We start from the raw sequence: 18,281 nt of genomic DNA, 5'->3' as shown, positions 1-18,281 counted from the left end.
CATCAGATTCCACACCACTCAATGATAAAAGCATATATAACGGTGTCAAGGGCTTTACCTCATTGTCACTGACTGCTGCAGGTCCCTCAGGAACTTCCTCTGTTTGCTGACTGCTGTTCTCATCCGAAGCCATGCCCTGCTGTTCCATTTCCAGCTCCTTTCGACGGGCTTTCCGCCGGCGTGTTTCTGCCCCAATCAGTGTGCCTAAAACAGGTGGAGGTAGGTGTTCTGCAGCATTTGGGCTACGTTTCTGCACAGGGCAATTCCGGTTCCCCTTGTGACACGCACAGTCCACTTTATAGTTGCTGCTCCAAAACACAAACATAATTCGTGTCACTCTTCATTTCTCAACCCTTCTACAGAGACAATGTCAATGCATCTCCTACTAAACATCTCACCACGTGCCAAAGCAAGGACAGCAGGCTACCTTATGGCCTCTATTGGAGAATATGCCAGCAGAACTGGACAGAATAGCCGGAAAATGCAATTCAGTAGAAAACGGAGCAAAATGTAGAATGCGAGGAAAGGGCTGGAGGAAGATGTCCAGTCCAGGAGGGCAGTGGAGAGCTCCTGGGCGAGGTGAAGGACTCACCAGATGTTGTACTCATAGTCAAAGGCGATGGTAACCTCTGTGTCCTTGGCAATGGTGGCAACAGCATAGATACACAGGTGGATCATCCCATCAGCAATCACATGACGAACCTTGTTAAACAAAGTAGAGAGAAACTAACATCTCCACAAGTTGCACTTCTTATTTCCAAGAGGGAAGGCTCCTCTGCGAAGTAGCTCTTATTTATTCCATGAATAATTACCCCAAATTCTCCATAGGGAAAAGCCTGCATCACTGCTCTTGTCTCATCCTGTGTTTTTCCACTTACTACCAACCTGCTTACCCTAACTCACTCTGCAGCCAAAGGAAAGCCATAAAAGAAACCTCTTCCTTCCAAACAAAAAAAACCCAATTCAAACAACCCTTGTGTTCTTAAACTTTCTCATCTTCCGAGTATAAACCATCAAACAAGCATGAGATGCAGAGCATTTACCCCATTTACTGCATTTTAAATTTGAATATTCATAAAAAGGGAATGCATTAAACGTGGATTTGCCATTAGAGTGATGAAGAAGAGAGAATTTACCTCTGCATTCGGAGTGCAGGACCGCCTGATGAACCTGGCGTCATTACCAAAGGTGCGGGCATCAACACACATTTCAACACCATTGAACTTGGAGTAGAACAGCACAAAGGGATATGGCCTGGAGAAGTAACAGAAGGTCTCAATCCCCAAATACCCAATCCCCATGGCATTTACAACAGGTATCCCCCTCACTTCACTGGAAAAAGCACTTCCATCAGCACTATTGCTCGGGATGCTTAAGCACTTCCATCATCACAGTCTAACAGATCTACTTCAGAGGGGTTTGGGTCCATAAACAGAGCATCAGGCTGAGGTTGTACATTTGATTTCCCATTTCTGTGGATGTCCCAGCTTACAAGGGCCCTGTTAAGAGTGCATTATCCTACAGAGACATTAGCCTCTCCATGCCACGATGCTCTCATACTAATCACTTCATAGTACTCTTACTTTTTGAAGAAATGCCCATTGACCTCGAATTGCTGCCGTAACATAACCTTCCCTCGATACTCAATTATAAGGGTGTCTAGTGCCAAGTCTCTTGCTGCCCTCAGGATCTTCCGGTGCTTCTGAACCCGAGTCACCCTTCCCAGCTGCAGCTGTAACAGAAATCAGAGCAACAGATGAGAATTTAAACCAAAGGCCTTTAACTCATGCAGTGTATTTTACCTACATGAAAAGAGAAATTACTCTAGTGGCAACACACAAAAGCTCTGCCAGGTGAATATATTGTTTATTCTGTAGCAGTTTAGTAACAACCAATGAGTTTGATAATATTTATCAAAAGCAAAGAGTATTTATTCCTTTCTTTTAACAATACATCTCACAAATCTACCAGACCGAGGATTTCAGTCTTGCAGCTAGGAGGTATAATCAGACCTGTCAGTTGCTGCTAACAGGGAACTGCAATTATGGCTACTTTCACAGCCAGAATAACTCAAATCTTCCCTAAATTGTGGGTTGTCACACATTCAGAGGAAAAAACACAAGCTTTTCCTTCTGCAGAGGATGCTAAATTCCACCTAACAGGCCAAAGACTTCCGCTGGCAATTTCTATCTCCATCCAGAAACTTCTCTTCATCTGCCTGCTCAACTAGTGCTCTGGGTTTTTTACATGAAGAAACGATTTTGTAAGTAAGCATTTTACTGCATCTTCTTTATGTTAAAGTCTATAACTCTATCACAATGGATTTTCACAATGGTGTCTTGACAGTATGAAACAGCAACATTCTTTAAGCACAGACATCCAAATACAACACAATTTATGGAATAATGGAAGGGTTATTACAAGCACTGAAAGACTTCCATAAAAACAAAGTCCTTCTCTTGCTGAACAGATTGAACCTCTCTGCAAGTAAAGATTATGTGAAGACGGCTGGCTGCCTCACCACTAGAGCTGTGCCTGTTCTTTCCTAAGCATGCTATTCATTGCTCTTAAGGACCCGGTTCTGATAGTTTTCCGGAGTGAATTGAGGCATAAGTGCTCTTACTCCAGCAATAATAACAGTCATCTATCTAAATGAGATGTAAATCACAACATTTTATTAAAAGCAAGCTCCCAACTTTTGCTGATAGAACTTTCTTGTTAGAAAGAGCTACTGAGCACGCTGCTCAAATGGGTAAAAATCACATTAACTTCAGAAGGGGCTCAGTTTGGACAATGACATTCTAACCTTGTGAAAATGAACTTAATGCCTTACGGCAGCACTTAGAACCAAATGAAACTCTCCATACTGAGTGCATGAGAGTACAGAACCACAGATAGGTTGGTTTTTTTCGGAAGCAATCTTGTATGTGCTCTGAATTAAACTTCTTTGGGAAGAAGATGGCTTTCATTGTTTTAATATGACATTATGCTGCAGACCTTGGACCAGCCAGTGAAGTAAGATGTTTGTTGACTTCTCTCAGGTCCAGAATAAAGACAGCTTCATGAAAATATTTATCTGAAACCTATGCAGATGGAACTAATGGTCTTGCTATTCCAGATCTCCTTGTATATCTCTCTTTCGTACCACAGTATCTGCTGGCAATGGGAAAAACCTGCATGTACATATCTGAGCCACTGAAAAGCCTTGCATGGTGTCATTTGCCTATCACAGGTCCTGATAGGAGCTTACAGAGGATTCCTCAAGTCCACTGAACTAGCAGAGAAGAAACATGTTACTTCCAGACTAAGAAGCCAAACTGGCCCTGATTTCTGATCAACAAATCCATGACATGAGTGCACTGTAAGATAAGACTGTTTGCATTGCAAAGAGTAGTGGCTAAGTTGTTTCAAAAACACTGGATGTGCTTTGTACTGTGGTAAGACAGAGTAAATAAATAGGAATAGTTTTCTTAGTGTGTGACAGAAGGAGATAAGGAGCAAGTCCCTGAAGTTAGTAGGTAAATCAGGACTGAGACAAAAGCATGTCTCCAGTTGAACTTGAACAATTCTGTTCCTATACTACCACTTGGTTTGCTGTCATACCCAGTTTCTCATCTACGCAGAAAGGTTGGACCAGACAACCTTCAGCAGTTCCTCCTAACCTAAATTATCCTGCTAGTCTATCAAATTCTCTTAGTACCTCTCAGAGATGTGAGTTAATGGCTGGCAGCCTTCACTATGGCCCATGACTGGCCTGTATTACTGTTCACCTGGTGCTGGAACAGAGGTGGAATAAGGTGGGGTGGTGGGAGGTAAGGGGAGCCCATGAAGGAAAGAGAAGCTCTGCATCTGTAAAACTTAGTTATCCGAGTTTGGTAAAACAGGAATGATCTCCCAGCTTTTTCTGCTAAGGCCCTGGCTCAGCTTGTTTTGGTTCCCTGAATTCAGAAATAAGAAGAGGATTAAATGCCATGCTTTCATGTGTGAAAAGAACAAATGATTTTGTTCATGTCACTCCCTGGGGACTGCTGACTGCTAATCAAACAAAACTGCTCCGATATGTTTCCAGAGCAACATCTGCAATAACACTCAGTGGCTTTATTTTATAAAGGCCCTTTTGCTCTTCACTTCAGAATGTGAAATCATTCAGGAGTTTGAGCTCAAGTCAGCAATTATCAGAGGCAACAAAGGGCAGATACTGACCCTGGGTTTGGTTTGGCAACAGCAGGCAGAAAAGTGATTCACAGCTTTCAGTTTGTTGAGCATCTGGCAGCAGCCAGCACTGAGATGATTTTATTCATGACACTGAGCAGCTTCATATTTTCACAACTTTCCCTTTGCATCATGAGGGCAGTTGAGAATTGGTTTATTCAAAGCATTCCAATGATCAAAATCCCATATCCATGTATAACTCTCAGGCCATCCTTCCCTACTCCTCTTGGCATGGGGAAGCTTTTAGGTCACACTTCTCTCTCTTCTTTCTTTAAGTACAGACTTGCATCATTATTTACCCAAGCCAAAAACCACTCTCAACTGTGAGAGTATGCAAGGTATATAAAGCATTTCATTTTTGTTCCTTCCTCCTCTCTCCAGAGTCTTCAGAGCCAAACAGAGCAGTTACAATACCCATCTTCTACATGCTGCTGCTATCTGCGTATTCACACGATTTTCTTGATTTTTTTCCTAGCTCCAAGTACCTATTTCCTTATTGCCCATAAAAGCTATTTTTACATCCAGTAACAATATCTAGTTAAAAGACAACTGATGCAAAACAAGAAGCCTTCTCAGTTTATCTAATAAAGATGAGACCAATGAGTGGAACAAAAGCATAAAGCACAGGACCAGAAACCATGCACTCCTCACATGTACAGGCTGTCCTCCACACAACACTCCACAGCCATCTGCTGAGCAGAGAAAACAAGGACATAAGGGGCTGACAAGCAGAAGTCAGGGACATCCACTCTGTCTTCCCTCAGTGTCCAAGCAGAACTACAAATCCTTCAAGTCCTTTTATACTATCCTGGCACGTGCGATGTGCAATAGGTACCTACTCACAGCTTGTTTAGAGAAACTGCAGCTCACTAGGAAGTCTTGTAACTTACTATCTTTTTATTTCTTTGGGATATATTGCATGTGGAGTCTTCCAATTTGGGATTCTGGCTGCTATTCCCTGTGGGAAAACCTCTATCTGTACAGGGGTGAAGGGAGAGGGCAAAAGAGCATGACAAAACCAAGCACACTGATGTATGATACCTTCTATAGTCACCTGTCCTGCTGTACTCTATGAAGGTGATAAAAAGAAACAGCGTATGTTTTACTACTCATTTCAGGACTTTTCCTAAAACTCATGTGAAGGAGATTGAAGAGTTTACATTTATACTCAGAAAATACTAACATTTCTAGAGATGCAGAACATTTTCTTCCCTGTATTTCCTCAGTTCCTCTCCTTAGGGAGGCTACTCGCACAGCAAAGTACAAGTGTTTCTCCCCAACCCCCCCACAAGTCTTATTATTGCAGACCTAGAGGCAAGAGTGGAAGGAAGTTGGGTCCAAAGTCCTTTTTCTGCACTCTCCCTTACTGGCAATATCTGTGCTCTGCCTGAAGTGCTTCACCTACACAAAAGCAGAGGGAAAGGTGGGAGGGAGCACGTGAACTTCACAGAGCAGTGAGTCAGCTGATATAAACATGAATGATTCAAGCACAGACATACCTGACATTCAGGTTCTGACTCTTGTTCCCCTTCTACAGAAGAGGTGCTCTACATCTGTTTTGGAGCCCATCCTTTTCAATTGCACCTATCTCCATTCCCTTGGCCAAAGAAGCCCCACAAAGCCTAAACTGAGTGGGAATGCTGCTCTTTGTCCCATAAAGCATGGACCAGATAAAACATCAGCTGAGAAGAGTAATGGGGATGACATGCACCACACAAACACATCCGTTTCCTGTTTCTCCTTGTCTACATGCACTCCATAAAGCTGGTAAGACACCAATCATTCACATCTTGGAAAACTTAGGGAGACAGCTCCCCAAAATCAACTGTAGTTGTACACTATTTGGAAGTCACCAGACTCCAAATAATCATCCAAAATATTCAAATCATTGAAAGACAGGAAAATTCAGCTGGAAAGCAGGAAATTTCCTATCTCCAGCAAGTGATAGGTCTGGTTCTGCCTCAAGCCATTCAGTGACTGAAAGTATTCATGACAAAATACCTGTGAACCATGTAACAACTGTACAAAATACTCCCAAATTAGCAACACTGGTCTGGTTGAATGTGAGTGTTTCTGAATCTGTCTTGGTCCTGACATCTCTTCTGTTCCCTTTTATATCAGATCTGTGTCTACTGGTCTGGAATTAAATAACCAGCTACGATATTGCTCACCCATGCCTTATATCTAGAAACCTGAGGACCTGACCTACCCCACTTCAGTCACAAAGGTTCTTACCTGCATCTGGGACCCAATAACAGTATTATTGCAGGCCAACTCTGTTTTGTTGATTGTGTCTAGCAGAGCAGTTTTGCCCACATAGTCTTTATTAGAGTTTAGATGCCGCTCCAGCAGGTTCTGCACATCAGCACTGTACTGGTTAGTGAAGGCTTCCTCGTACTGATCTGTCCACAGGCGTATTCGGTTCTCCCACCCTTCAGCTGTGTTTTCATCCAAGGCATGTGCTTCAGAAGGGGAATTCTGCAGCAAAGAGCAAAGAGTGAATGGCTAGCACACAATGGGAAAAACCTATCCACAGTGCTGAGTGTGTGAATATGCTACACAAAAAGGCAGATCTATTCCAAGCTAATAATGTGTTGGTTATGAGGACATCTTTTTCAGAGCCTGCATCCTCCAGAACATTGTACAACAGTGCACATAAGAATATAGAGAGAACTCCATGCAGGACTAAGATCTCTTGAGAGCTGGTACTTGGCACTGCTACATACAAGAAAATTAAGCTGGTCCATGGCCAGAAAAGGTTTTTAAGTCACTTAGGAAAAATAATTAGGAAGATCTAAAAAGCAAAGGAACAGAACGCACAAAGGCAAATAAATGTCATGTAGGCTTGCCCTAGAGTCAACCCACTCATGCCCAGCCTAATGCCAGGTGATGCTGGCTGCATCTCAATCTTTGCAGTGACTGATCCAAAAATACTTCTGAACCTGACAGTGAAACGGTTATGGGGTTTTCAAGGAACTGAATGTAGAGCATCAGCTAACACCCAGAGGGTTAAAACTGCAAGTCCTAAGCAGTGTAAAGAAGACAGGGCAGAATCGGGTAATTCACTTAGACTATCTTGGAAGGAAGGGGAAGAAAGAAGCTGGTAGGGGAAAAATACCCAAAACAAACAAGCTTCATTCTTGACAGTAACAAATAATATCCCAGAGGTCAGTAACTCAACTGGCTTTATAAAGGACTGAGACATTTGTGACACTGAGTTCTTAGTGACAAGGATCACTGAAGAACAATCATTATTTTTATGGTATCTATTAACAGCATGAACACTTTTAATGCCTTTTCACCCTCTCAAGGCACTTGAGTTCTATGGAGATAGGTGCATACGGACAGACACACCACAGGATTGACCCATTTCCTCTGAGCTACCTGCTAGAAGCCACTGTTGGCTACAGACCTGGGGTCAGACGGAGCCGACTGAACTTTAAGGCACCTCTTGTGTTTCTAACAACACGTTTAGTTCAAAGTCTCCCTTTTTTTGTCAACTTCCTATCAGACAGCCACACCTACCAGGATTGCAGAGAGTCAGAGATCAATACATCATCCCATCCCATCCCTCGTAAGAGGATGTGGAGAGAAATAAGGCCACATTGCAAGGGACTCCTAACATTAAACCCATGTACTGCTTTGATGCCCAGGTTTAAAATAGCTTTGATGCAATTAAATGATAACTGACCTCACAGAAGAGTGGCTACAACCAGTTCTACATCCCTTACATCAAACATCCCACTCCCAAGTGTCATCAATCAGTCATATCTCTTGGAATTGGATGATATTACCTTACAGAAAGCTATCTGAAGCAGAAGCAAGGTTCAAGGGGCAACTCCTGTGAACAGGCCTGCCTGTGGTGCATGGTAAGGCTTGAGATTATTCTGAGGCCAGGCCCACAATCAAAAATTCCCCAGACAAACCAAGAGAGGCACAAAACACAGGGGAAAAACCCATCACCAGCAGAGAAGGTTCTCAGTCCTACTCACCTTCATCCTCAGAGACTTTCGCGAGCCCTCTCGAAAGGCCTGGCATCAAACAAGCAGAAAGAGAGAGAAAAGACAAGGCATTATACATAGACTCAGAATTAGTGTCCCAGAACTACAATAGATCTCACTCCAACAGACCAACCCTTAACAAAAGATGACAAGAATTACAGGAAGACCTATGAAAGGAGCAATGGACTTGGAACAAAAAAGCTCTGCAATGCAAATCTAGTGGAAACTGCTGAAAAGCTTGACAGCCAGGATTGCTGAACTAAAAAGGCTGCCTCATACTTAGTAAAAAACCTCGAGATCAAAACCAAAACTGTCCCAACTAACCCCACTTGCTCTGATAGAAGAAAGGGCCAGCAACAGAACCCAGCTGGTTCATACCAAGAAACCCTGAAGACCTCACATGATTCCTGCTCCCAGTCTTTTATTGAGTCAGTGCCTACAACAAGAACTTCAAGGGAAACCTAAGCTAGGGAAGATGATGGTAAAGCTAAGCTGATGATGGGGAAGAACCAGCTGCTCACACACTTGCATTCCAACATAAGCAATCCAAAATTATTTCAGTCCCCAAACCCTCACAAACAAGACTGTAAAGTCAGCCCTCATCAAATGTTCAGCACTACCTACGTAGTTTTCCACACAGGCACTATCTCTGTCCCTAATGAACAGTGCCAAGAAGCTCTGTAGTCCAGATTCCTTAACATAGCCGGCTAAGAAATGCCACGTTCCCTTTGGTTTTGATTCCATTCACAGACTGCCCCTTTGCCACAAACAGCCTCCAAACGCTACTTCCCTAAATGCTAATAGACCAGAAGGCAAAAGATGTAATCGAATCCAAGCTCTGAGCATGAATGGACAGCGTTGGGAAAGAAGGGTGGAGTTCCAGTAAGGTAATTTTTAAACCAACAGCCACGTACTTGAGCAGGTCACAAATACAAGGCGTCGCATTATTACACCAGAGAGAGCAATTCCGGACAGGACAAAAGTTCCTTGTCTACTGCCAGCTTGTCACCCTGCTGTCAACACTGCTCCAGAGAGCCTTCAGTAGGAACTGCAGCAACCTCGTCTCACTCCACATACCTTGATCTTTTTGGCCTTTGGAGCAGTGCGAGCTTTTTCTGTGCTCCTCTTCCTCTTCTTAGGTTTGCTTCTACGGACACGGTTGACAGTCAGCGTGATGCTCGTAGGGGTGTGCTGTGTAGCTGTGTACAGCACCGTAGAGGGAGATAGCTCTTCATCCCAGCTCTCAGTTGCGCTGCTGTCCCCGCCTAGAGAGAGAAGTGCTCTGTTAGCAATATTTTTATTCATCCCAGAGGTAACAGCTTACCCTTATGTCTGCTTTCACCAGGACAATTTGATGACCCTGCACAGCTCTGCCCTGAGAAAACTATTCCACCAGTTTTCCCACCCAAACTGGGAACAGGTCTCCCAAACTTCTGATATCTCAGAGAATGACATTGATGAACATTTCCCTCTTCTGTTCACAAGGTAATCTGATTTTCCTAAGAGCTAACTGAGGTGAGGGGAAAGGAGAGGAGAAAATCCCAATGGTTGGGAGGCAAAGAACATTAGCGGGCACTGATCACAACTGGATGATTACAACAATCAAAAGACAAGGGTCTTGTAGAAAGAAAGCAAAAGTCACCATTATCAGCACTACAACCCAGGCTCACCTGACACGTTGTCCTGCTTCCGGCGGCGGAGTCTGATCACCTTCCCCCTGCTCATTCCTCTGCCAAAGGAGAATGCACAATTGAAGCTGGTTTGTAGGAGTAAAGTCACTTGAAATTCAACAGGATGTCACAAGATGCGTGCCCTCAGTGGGGCCCAGGATGATAAGAACATCGATTTAACATCCTCATCTCCACTCCTGGTGCCACCAACACTTGTCAGGCTGACAACGCAAAGGAGGAGGGTCAATACTGGGTAAAGCACTGGAAAGAACGCTCCAGTTAGCAAAAGGAAGTCCGTCCCATAGCCCAAACGTGACACGGATCGGTAGGAGAAGTCAACACAAGGAGCAGTCCACATCTGCACTGCACCAAAGCTTACCTGCACTTTTCACACTTGAGGAGGAAACCATCTTGAGAGACACTGCAGTGGCACCAAGTGGGAATTGATTCTCCTTCTGAGGAGCTTTCACTATCCCCGGAGTTCTCCTCATCAGGTGAGTGCAGGCCGTTCAGTTCTGCACGAGGTATAATGGTCTGGACAGGAGGAGAGGCTGGCGGCGTTGGAGGAGGAGGGGCTCCATAATTATGATCCTGAAAACGAGTATTTGCAGTACTACTTTTAACATGAAGATAGGCTGCCTAGAAACTGAAGCCCCACATCCACAGTTCCCAGGTTATTATTTAACAACTGGTGTAAACTAGTAGCCTGAATTCCTCAATCTACCAAGAAAGTAAAGCAATAGCTCTGAAAGATGCAAATGGTTTTCATCTGCACCAATAAATTCAATTCAAAACCTATGAAAACAACGAGGCTATTTCAACATTAACTGTTGTGCTGCTACTAATCTGACATGACACCAGTGGTCAAACACTGGAACCGGTTGCCCAGAGACGTTGTGGAGTTTCTGTGTGTTGAGATATTCAAAACCCAACTGGACACAGTCCTGGGCAACCTGCTCAAGCAGAGTCAGCCTGAGCAGGGGGGGTGGATTATGTGATCTCAAGAAGCCCCTTCCAACCTCAATGACTCTGTGATGTCCTGTGCAGCCCACAGTTTCAAGCCACGCTCCCACTCTTCCTGACTGTTCCTTGTTCCTCATAGTTATAAGTTAGCAACATGAAAATCTGCACAGTTGAAACAAGTATAAATAGTGCATAATAAAGCAAATGGGGCATAACATTACCACCAGGAAAATATTACATGCTCAAAAATAGTCACACTTCATTCATATACTTCAGTTAAAAATCTATCACCTAGAACGCTAATAAAGCTTGCTATGGAGTATGCAAGACTTCACAAACAATAAACACACAAATGCAAAATGTATGGCAGAACTCAACTGTAACTCAGTGCTCCCTAATGAATTTCCTAAGGCTTAACAGGCAAAGAACTATGGAACAAGGAGAAATGAGTAAAGTAGACAGTAAAGAGCTGATTCACTGCAGAGAGAGTACTCACTGCGTAAGGCAGCCCGCGATAGCTGTGTTTCTGGGTGGCCCCATAGCCGTGGCTGGAGTACACATTCTTCTCACTGACAGCTGGACTAGCTTCCACAGACTCTGGGCTGCAGAGAGGGCCAGAAGTAAAACCCATCAATACAACATCATTTCTTTAGTGCTGGTATTTCACTGCTCTTTTCTAGTCAACACATGAGCTCAAAATGAAGAAACTTCATGAAATCAAGGTGTGATTATGCGCTTCACCAAGCATCATGTGTGCAGAAGTTGTACAGGATGAACCTGCTTTGAGAGGGAAGGAACTGAGTAAGGGCCACCCTGGATAACTCATTAAACTGGGTCTCAATCTGGGAAGTTCAAAAGATAATTAGCATGCAAGAAGCTCAGTTTCCTTATTGTCGAGGAAGTTGGGTCAAGTTCAGCGTTCATGTCTGAACTCAGGCAGCCTAATCTCAAAGCCACTGAGCAGTGCTGCCATTTTATCTCTGCAACAGCTTATTTCAAATAGCAGCTAAGCCGCTTTCCTGCATCTGTGCTTGTTTCTCTCCTCCTCAGGTACTAATTGTTAGCCAAGTCCATTGTCCTGTGATAAAGTCTGCATGAAACCTGCAGCTGCCCTGACAGCGACTACCAGGAGTTGAAGATTTCTGCTACAAACAGGCAAAAAAATCCATGACCTGGACAGACAGCGGCCATGGACAAATCAGTTTTGCCCTGTGCTTTCTACACAGCAACATGGTGTGCAATGGGCTCAGTAAGAGATTTGCTGCTGAGGTACAATGCACTCTTCCACCACACGGTGGTGAAGAAAAACAGCTAAAAATGAAAGGTATATCCTTAGCAAAGCTGCAGAAACCCTGCTCAGAGAAGGGACAGCTGCAATTCAATGCAGGGAGTATTAGGTAATGAGGCTACAGACAGAACACCAGCAAGGAAACACACTGTCTGGTACAAGCAGAAGATACGAGTCAGCTAAACCTCTGCACAGATCACAAGTAAGGCCCACATCAGAACACAGCAGAATGTTACTGAATCATGTCTGCAGGTGAAATCTTCTTCCAAATTATAGCATGGAGCTGAGCGAGCAGGAAAGAAGAACACAAGAAAGGAAAACTTTACCTTGGACCTGTGAGATCTTGCAGGATTCTCAGTGGTTCCTACATTGCCAGTGTGAATGAGGCAGCACTCACACAGCAATGGCCAGTGGCCACGCGTGGGGCAGTGTTTAGGCACCACCCAAGAACACCAACCCCTGTGTCCTTTGGACTTCCTATTAGTTCTTGAAATCTCTGCTGCGCTGAAGTTTGCCCCACCCTGCCACCAAACCTCATACAGTCTCCAACACACCAAGCTTCTGCCTTATGCTGGAGTGAGTTTGTCTTTGCGACATAAAGAAGCAGTAACTTACTGTACAAAGAACTGCAAGAAATAGAAGACCTTAAGCCTAAGCAAACCACTCAGGATTTAGGAGCATGTCAAGATAAATTAAGTTGGTTTTCAATGTAACTACAGCCAGCTACATTGTCAAAAGCAGGAGATGTAGGTAGCAGTATCTCTCAGAGGATATACTTCTTAATAAAAGACACCCTGCAGAGCATGTCACATAATCCAGCCTTGCTGGATCTTTGCGACAGTCCTTTAGGGCTTCCAGATTGGTACAGAGTTAAATCCCTTCAGGTTTAATCGTATTTCCAGAAACAACATTAGAAGGAAAAGAGCCTAAGCAGCCTAAGCAGCAGATCCGTCCTGTGTCCAAGTCACCCACATTCCAGTCAGCCTGGAATACCAGCAATGCTGCTGCAAGCATTAGCAATAAAACTTCAAGACTGTTGGTGCAACGGTGTCCAAGGGCAACAACGCTGGGGCCCATGCTTCCTTAGCAGCAGCCCACCAAGGAGCTTCAGCAATTTCATACGCACAAGCAGACTAAGGCACAGAAACTACTCTGCAGCCTCCACGTCACCCTCGGATGAACCCTTCAGCATTTTCACTTCCCCTCTGTATCAGAGGCCATGGGAAGATGCTGAAGCTCAGCCTGAAGAGATTGAGCTCATTCTCCTTTTACCTTCCCACTGCCTTTGTGATACTCGTCTTTGAAATCAATCCCCTATAGAAGACAAGAAGCTCAGATGTTCCACACTTCCTGCACCAAACTAGCAGAGGTTCAATGCAGAGCCTGCATATAAAATCCCGGCATTCTTCATTTTTAGAAAACAGATAGAGAAACCAATTCAGAAATCTTCAAAAGCCTTTTTTCAGAGCACTCCAGCCTCAAGTTGGACCTACAAACCTCATACAACCAGGGAAAAAGAGAATGCTTTGCATTTTCTTCTGTGTAACCCATAGAAGGGTTGCAGACAGTCTGTTTGATATCTGGTTCTTAAAGGGGCATGTGTAGATATATCTGTCTCTCCTCTCCAAAAGCAAAGTGCCTGGTACATGAGTAAACACTATTTAGCACTCTCTCCTGTCATAAGCAGTTTAAAATTCCTATATGCTGAGTCTTCAAAGTGCCCGTGTGGGAGAAGATGGTGACAAGCAATACTGGTTGTGAAACCTTGAAAAGGGAAGGATCATATACCCACTGCTGATGAGTGACTGACTAGACTCTACTCCCTGTTTTAATACAACACCCAAAAATACAGGCTTTAGGATGGAATGAAGCATCAAAAAGCGGAATGCCCAGAATGGGGCATTGCCAGGACAAACAAAAAGAGCATTAGCAGTCTTGCAGAGAGCACACTGTGTAGCCAAATTCTGTGCACAGTCAAATCAGGGCAAGATGGAAGGGAAAAACCATGATTCATACTCTAGCCCACTGCTCTTGCAGCTTAAAATGAAGAGTCTGCAGCAATATTTGCTCTACATTGATCAATCTGACACGCAGGTATTTACACAGTAAGTACCTTGAAATACTACATGGGGAAATCTACCTCCAAAATACCCTTTGGAAAGACATGCTACAGTCAGTGTTTCAAAGGAGGATGCAGGAGGTAGAAGCACACAGACTAACCTGAGCCCTGCCTCTTGCCTTCAATAAAACCACAGTACTCATCCAAGCTGACATCATTCTAACAAGGGTTATAAGAGAAGATCACAGGGCAGTATTTTCTGGATTTGAAATGCTCCCGACTACTGCAGAAGCAGTCTTTCTAGAGAAATGGTATATCCCCTCCAACAGGCCTCAGAGAGAGTGCTGCAGTGAGAGCCTAGCACCAGGGGCCTCTGAAGTGGTGTGGACCCTCAAGGACTGACTGCCCACTGAGGTGTGCTTCCTGCAACCTGCTCTGGGGCAGAAACAAAATAAAGGTGTCCACCCAGGCTGATGGTGTATCGCATCTCTGGCCAAGCCCCAGGAGGGTCCAGCAATCAGGTTCTGAGTCTGAGCTCCACTGAGGGGGGGCTCAGCCCACTGATTACTTCATATAACACAGCTTTTGGAAAAGAAAACCTTGTACCTTGCCAATGCGAAGCACGGGTACAACAAACACACAACTGCCTGCACTTGAGTACAGACTTACTAGCCAAGCTGATATAAACCCCATGGTTGAGTGTCTCATGCTACTGATATTCTCCTTTTCCCCATCTTTTGCATCAAACTTACCAATTTCCGTAACACTGCATTTGTTAAACACTCAGAACCTCTGCACTCATCTCTCACACAGGCAAAGCATCATCACCCCTTTTCTCCCGAGCGGAGAAAGCACCAGCACCAATCCTGCAGCCCCACCCCAGGGCAGCCCTCAATGCCCTCCCCTCTTCCATGGGGTGACACTCACTCCGATCCTGCAGCCATGTCGGAGTAGGATGTATCTGGTGTGGTGACTCCCAGAGGGATTGCAATGCTCATGACGCCCGTCGGGGATCACGGAGTCCAGAGGGCAGCGACCGGCCGCTCCGAGGGTGGAGAGGAGCCGCAGAGCCTCGGCCAACACGTCACGGACATGGGGAAACCTGCCGGGGTAGAAACAAAGCATTGCATCTCTGTTAACAGGGGGAGGTCTCCCTGTGTAGCCCTAAAGAAGGCTTTTGTACTGAACAAAGCAGGAATAGATTCCTATCAGTAACATGTTACATCATTTTTACTGTATTTTCATACATGGGGGCAGGGAAGAGGTAGCTGGTAGCAGTTTGGTGGTGCTGGTGGGGTTTCCAGTCATGGACTGACATGCAATGAGCTGCTCTGCTGTAAGCCAGTAATGACCCTTCCCTCCTCCCCCAACTAAACTTAGGACTCATTATCAGATAAGCAATCTATTAGCTCCTTCTGCATATTAAGCAGCAGCTGTCACCCATCACCCTCAGCCCTCCATCAGCATTTCCTAACCCCTTCCCCAGCCGAGCTGCAGGCAAAGCCCCGTGTGGAAGCACAATGAGACAGAGCCGAGGCGGGGACCTCTTGCTGGCGATCAGCTTGGATCTGCACTCATGGCCCATGGCACGGGTGAGCGGGGCGGGCAGGGCGGTTATCCCTGCGCTCCCTTCCGCAAGCAAGGCCCGTCCTGGATCCTGCTCCAAGATCCCGGCGGACACCTCCCCGCGGCACAGCCACGTCAGACATCTGGGCGCTCGCGCATGGGCTGCACCGACCAGAGCCACGGCGGGGCCATAGGCTCGGCCTGAGTCACGGCAGCGGCATCACGGGGCGCAGCCGCCGGCTCCGGCAGGGAAGCCCATGCCCAGGCTCCTCCTCCTCTTTGCTACAGCCAGCAAAACTCCATGATAAACGGGAGCTTCCAAGGGTCGGGCGGCAGACGGGGAAAAGGGGATCAGCTCCTCGTTATGTAAATAACCTCAATAAGACCTTCATAAAGGAGCCATTATTCTACGCAGCTCAAAGGAACCCCCCCCCGTGACACAGAGAAAGCACATAGCAGAGGTAACTCCAAAACCAAAGCGAGGATTCAGGCACTCTCTCAAGGGCAGCCTTGAATAACTTCCCACAGTCTTCCTCCCAGTTCCAGCAGCAGGGACGAGCCAGCCCCTGCCCTTGCCGACAGCCATCACATGCTCCCTGGCATCCCAGGGCTCTGCCAGCAAACCCTCCTGGGCTCCAGAGAGGCCCTGAGCCAAGTTTTCCTGGGGGTAGTGCATTTCTCACGGGGAACTGCCTTTGGACACCACAGTCCAGCCATTGTTTAGCACACAAAACCCCCCCAGGAACACAAAAACACACACTGGCTACAAGGGCAAATGAAGGCAGAGTCAGAAAGTTTAAACGCCACATTCTATAGCGCCTTTTCCTGTTGAAAAGGCACTTCTCTTAGCACAAGGAAATACTTTCCTTCTTCAGTATACATCCCTAAGACAAATCGTTCTGGTAGTGACACCCATACAGTGAATTACAGAGGTAGCACATAAAGATTTCCAAGTGGTCTGTGGCAATTCCATGTTATGCCCCAAAGCAGCGGCCTGATGGGAAGGGGGAAGATGAGACAAGAAAACAGGCAGGACTAAGCTCAAACCTGAGACAGCCTTGACTGTGTTTTCCATGAAAAGACTTTTAGGAGGAGTCTCATTTACCCGTTCTCAAGCTTGTGACAGAATTGTGATTTCTACACTGACGCCAGATGAGGCAAACTGCTGCTAAAATACAGCTAAAAAGCTACAGACATCAATCCCTGCTCCAAGCCAGCCACATAAAATGCTGGCACAAGGTTAAAAGAAAACAGTTTCTCAGTGTCTGAAGGATTCTTCCCTTTCAAGGGACATAGAAAAACCCTCTCCCCTACCCCCAATTCTTTTAGAACACTTGATCAGGTATTTTTTCCCCCCTCCCACTGATCTCTTGCCTCTGCCATGAGCATTCCCAGCTGGGAGCAGCCTGAGATTTCATCAGGACAAATTCCACCTCCTGCCTGCCCGTGACTCAGCAGAACTGGAGGATTTCAGGTGCAGCTTCTGGACTCAAATCGCAGGATACATGGTCAGTCCTGGGGTAACTGGGGCAAGTTTCCAGCCACTTTTCATAGGAAACCCTTTTCCCCCCAACACTGTACAATCCACATTGCATGGAAACACTGTTAGCTCCCACTTTTGGGAAAAACTCAGTGGAGAATCGTGAAACCCCAAACAGAACGGTTAGACAAGGCAAATCCCAGCTCAGTTGCTGCTGTGTTGACCCAGCAGTACTCACCCAACCATCACCCCTGCTCAGGTTTTGCTGTTGGTTGCTGCTGTTTAACGTGTACTTTCAACTCTGACAATGCAACTTTCAAACCGAGCTGCTGAGACCCAAGCTCAAGTGCTGGCCAAGACCACGTCACCTTCGGGCTAGATCACAGCCTGGTGGTCATGAAACTTGGCCTGGAAACATCCAGAACACAAGCCTGCACAGCACACACTGGGGTTGGGATCAAAACCCATCAAGCTGGCTCATTTCCTGTACACACAATCCCATGCTCCTTCCTACCTCACCCCCCAAGAATATAAAGCTGCATGGAAGAAAAAAAAGTCACACCAAGGTCTCTCCAGTGCCACCGCAAGAAGTTTTCCTCTGAAGTTCAAAATTTTAATGTAAATTTGCTGAGCTTCTGACCACAACACAAAGCTATCACCCTGGTGATACAATTCTTCTTGAAATCAAATGGAAATAGGAATTTTGGGTTCAAACTTAAACAGGGGAAATTTAGGTTGGATGTAAGGCAGAAGCTCTTCCCTGTGAGTGTGCTGAGGCGCTGGCATAGGGTGCCCAGAGAAGCTGTGGCTGCCCCATCCCTGGCAGTGTTCAAGGCCAGGTTGGACACAGGGGCTTGGAGCAAGCTGCTCTAGTGGAAGGGGTCCCTGCCCGTGGCAGGGGTTTGGAACTGGATGGGTTTTAAGGTCCCTTCCAACCCAAATCATTCTACGGTTCTATGAAATAAAATGGCAGGGGTTGGAGCTGGATGAACTCTAACTTCCCACTTTTGGCACCTGCAGGCCTACCCCCTTAACTGATCAT

At 45.6% G+C, this 18,281-nt stretch overlaps 1 protein-coding gene across 1 annotated transcript in view; it reads right to left on the bottom strand.

Annotated features, from left to right (window-relative positions):
* SETD5 (SET domain containing 5) overlaps positions 1-18,281 on the bottom strand; it is a 62,461-nt gene that overhangs the window by 21,659 nt on the left and 22,521 nt on the right. The window contains exons 2-12 of the mRNA XM_057405518.1: positions 15,121-15,295; positions 11,343-11,448; positions 10,263-10,474; positions 9,884-9,942; positions 9,291-9,478; positions 8,205-8,243; positions 6,448-6,690; positions 1,584-1,732; positions 1,137-1,254; positions 593-702; positions 59-305 (exon numbers count right to left, since the gene is read on the bottom strand). Coding sequence (XP_057261501.1) covers positions 59-305; positions 593-702; positions 1,137-1,254; positions 1,584-1,732; positions 6,448-6,690; positions 8,205-8,243; positions 9,291-9,478; positions 9,884-9,942; positions 10,263-10,474; positions 11,343-11,448; positions 15,121-15,191 — 1,542 coding nt within the window. The 5' untranslated portion in view covers positions 15,192-15,295. The remainder of the gene's footprint in view (positions 1-58; positions 306-592; positions 703-1,136; positions 1,255-1,583; positions 1,733-6,447; positions 6,691-8,204; positions 8,244-9,290; positions 9,479-9,883; positions 9,943-10,262; positions 10,475-11,342; positions 11,449-15,120; positions 15,296-18,281) is intronic.

This window comes from Pezoporus wallicus, unplaced genomic scaffold (assembly GCF_028554395.1).
Source record: "Pezoporus wallicus isolate ANWC-B61680 ecotype Strahan unplaced genomic scaffold, APGP_CSIRO_Pwel_v1 contig_9450, whole genome shotgun sequence".
In the NCBI taxonomy this organism is placed as follows: Eukaryota; Metazoa; Chordata; class Aves; order Psittaciformes; family Psittacidae; genus Pezoporus; species Pezoporus wallicus.
This window is presented reverse-complemented; position numbering and strand designations above follow the sequence as displayed.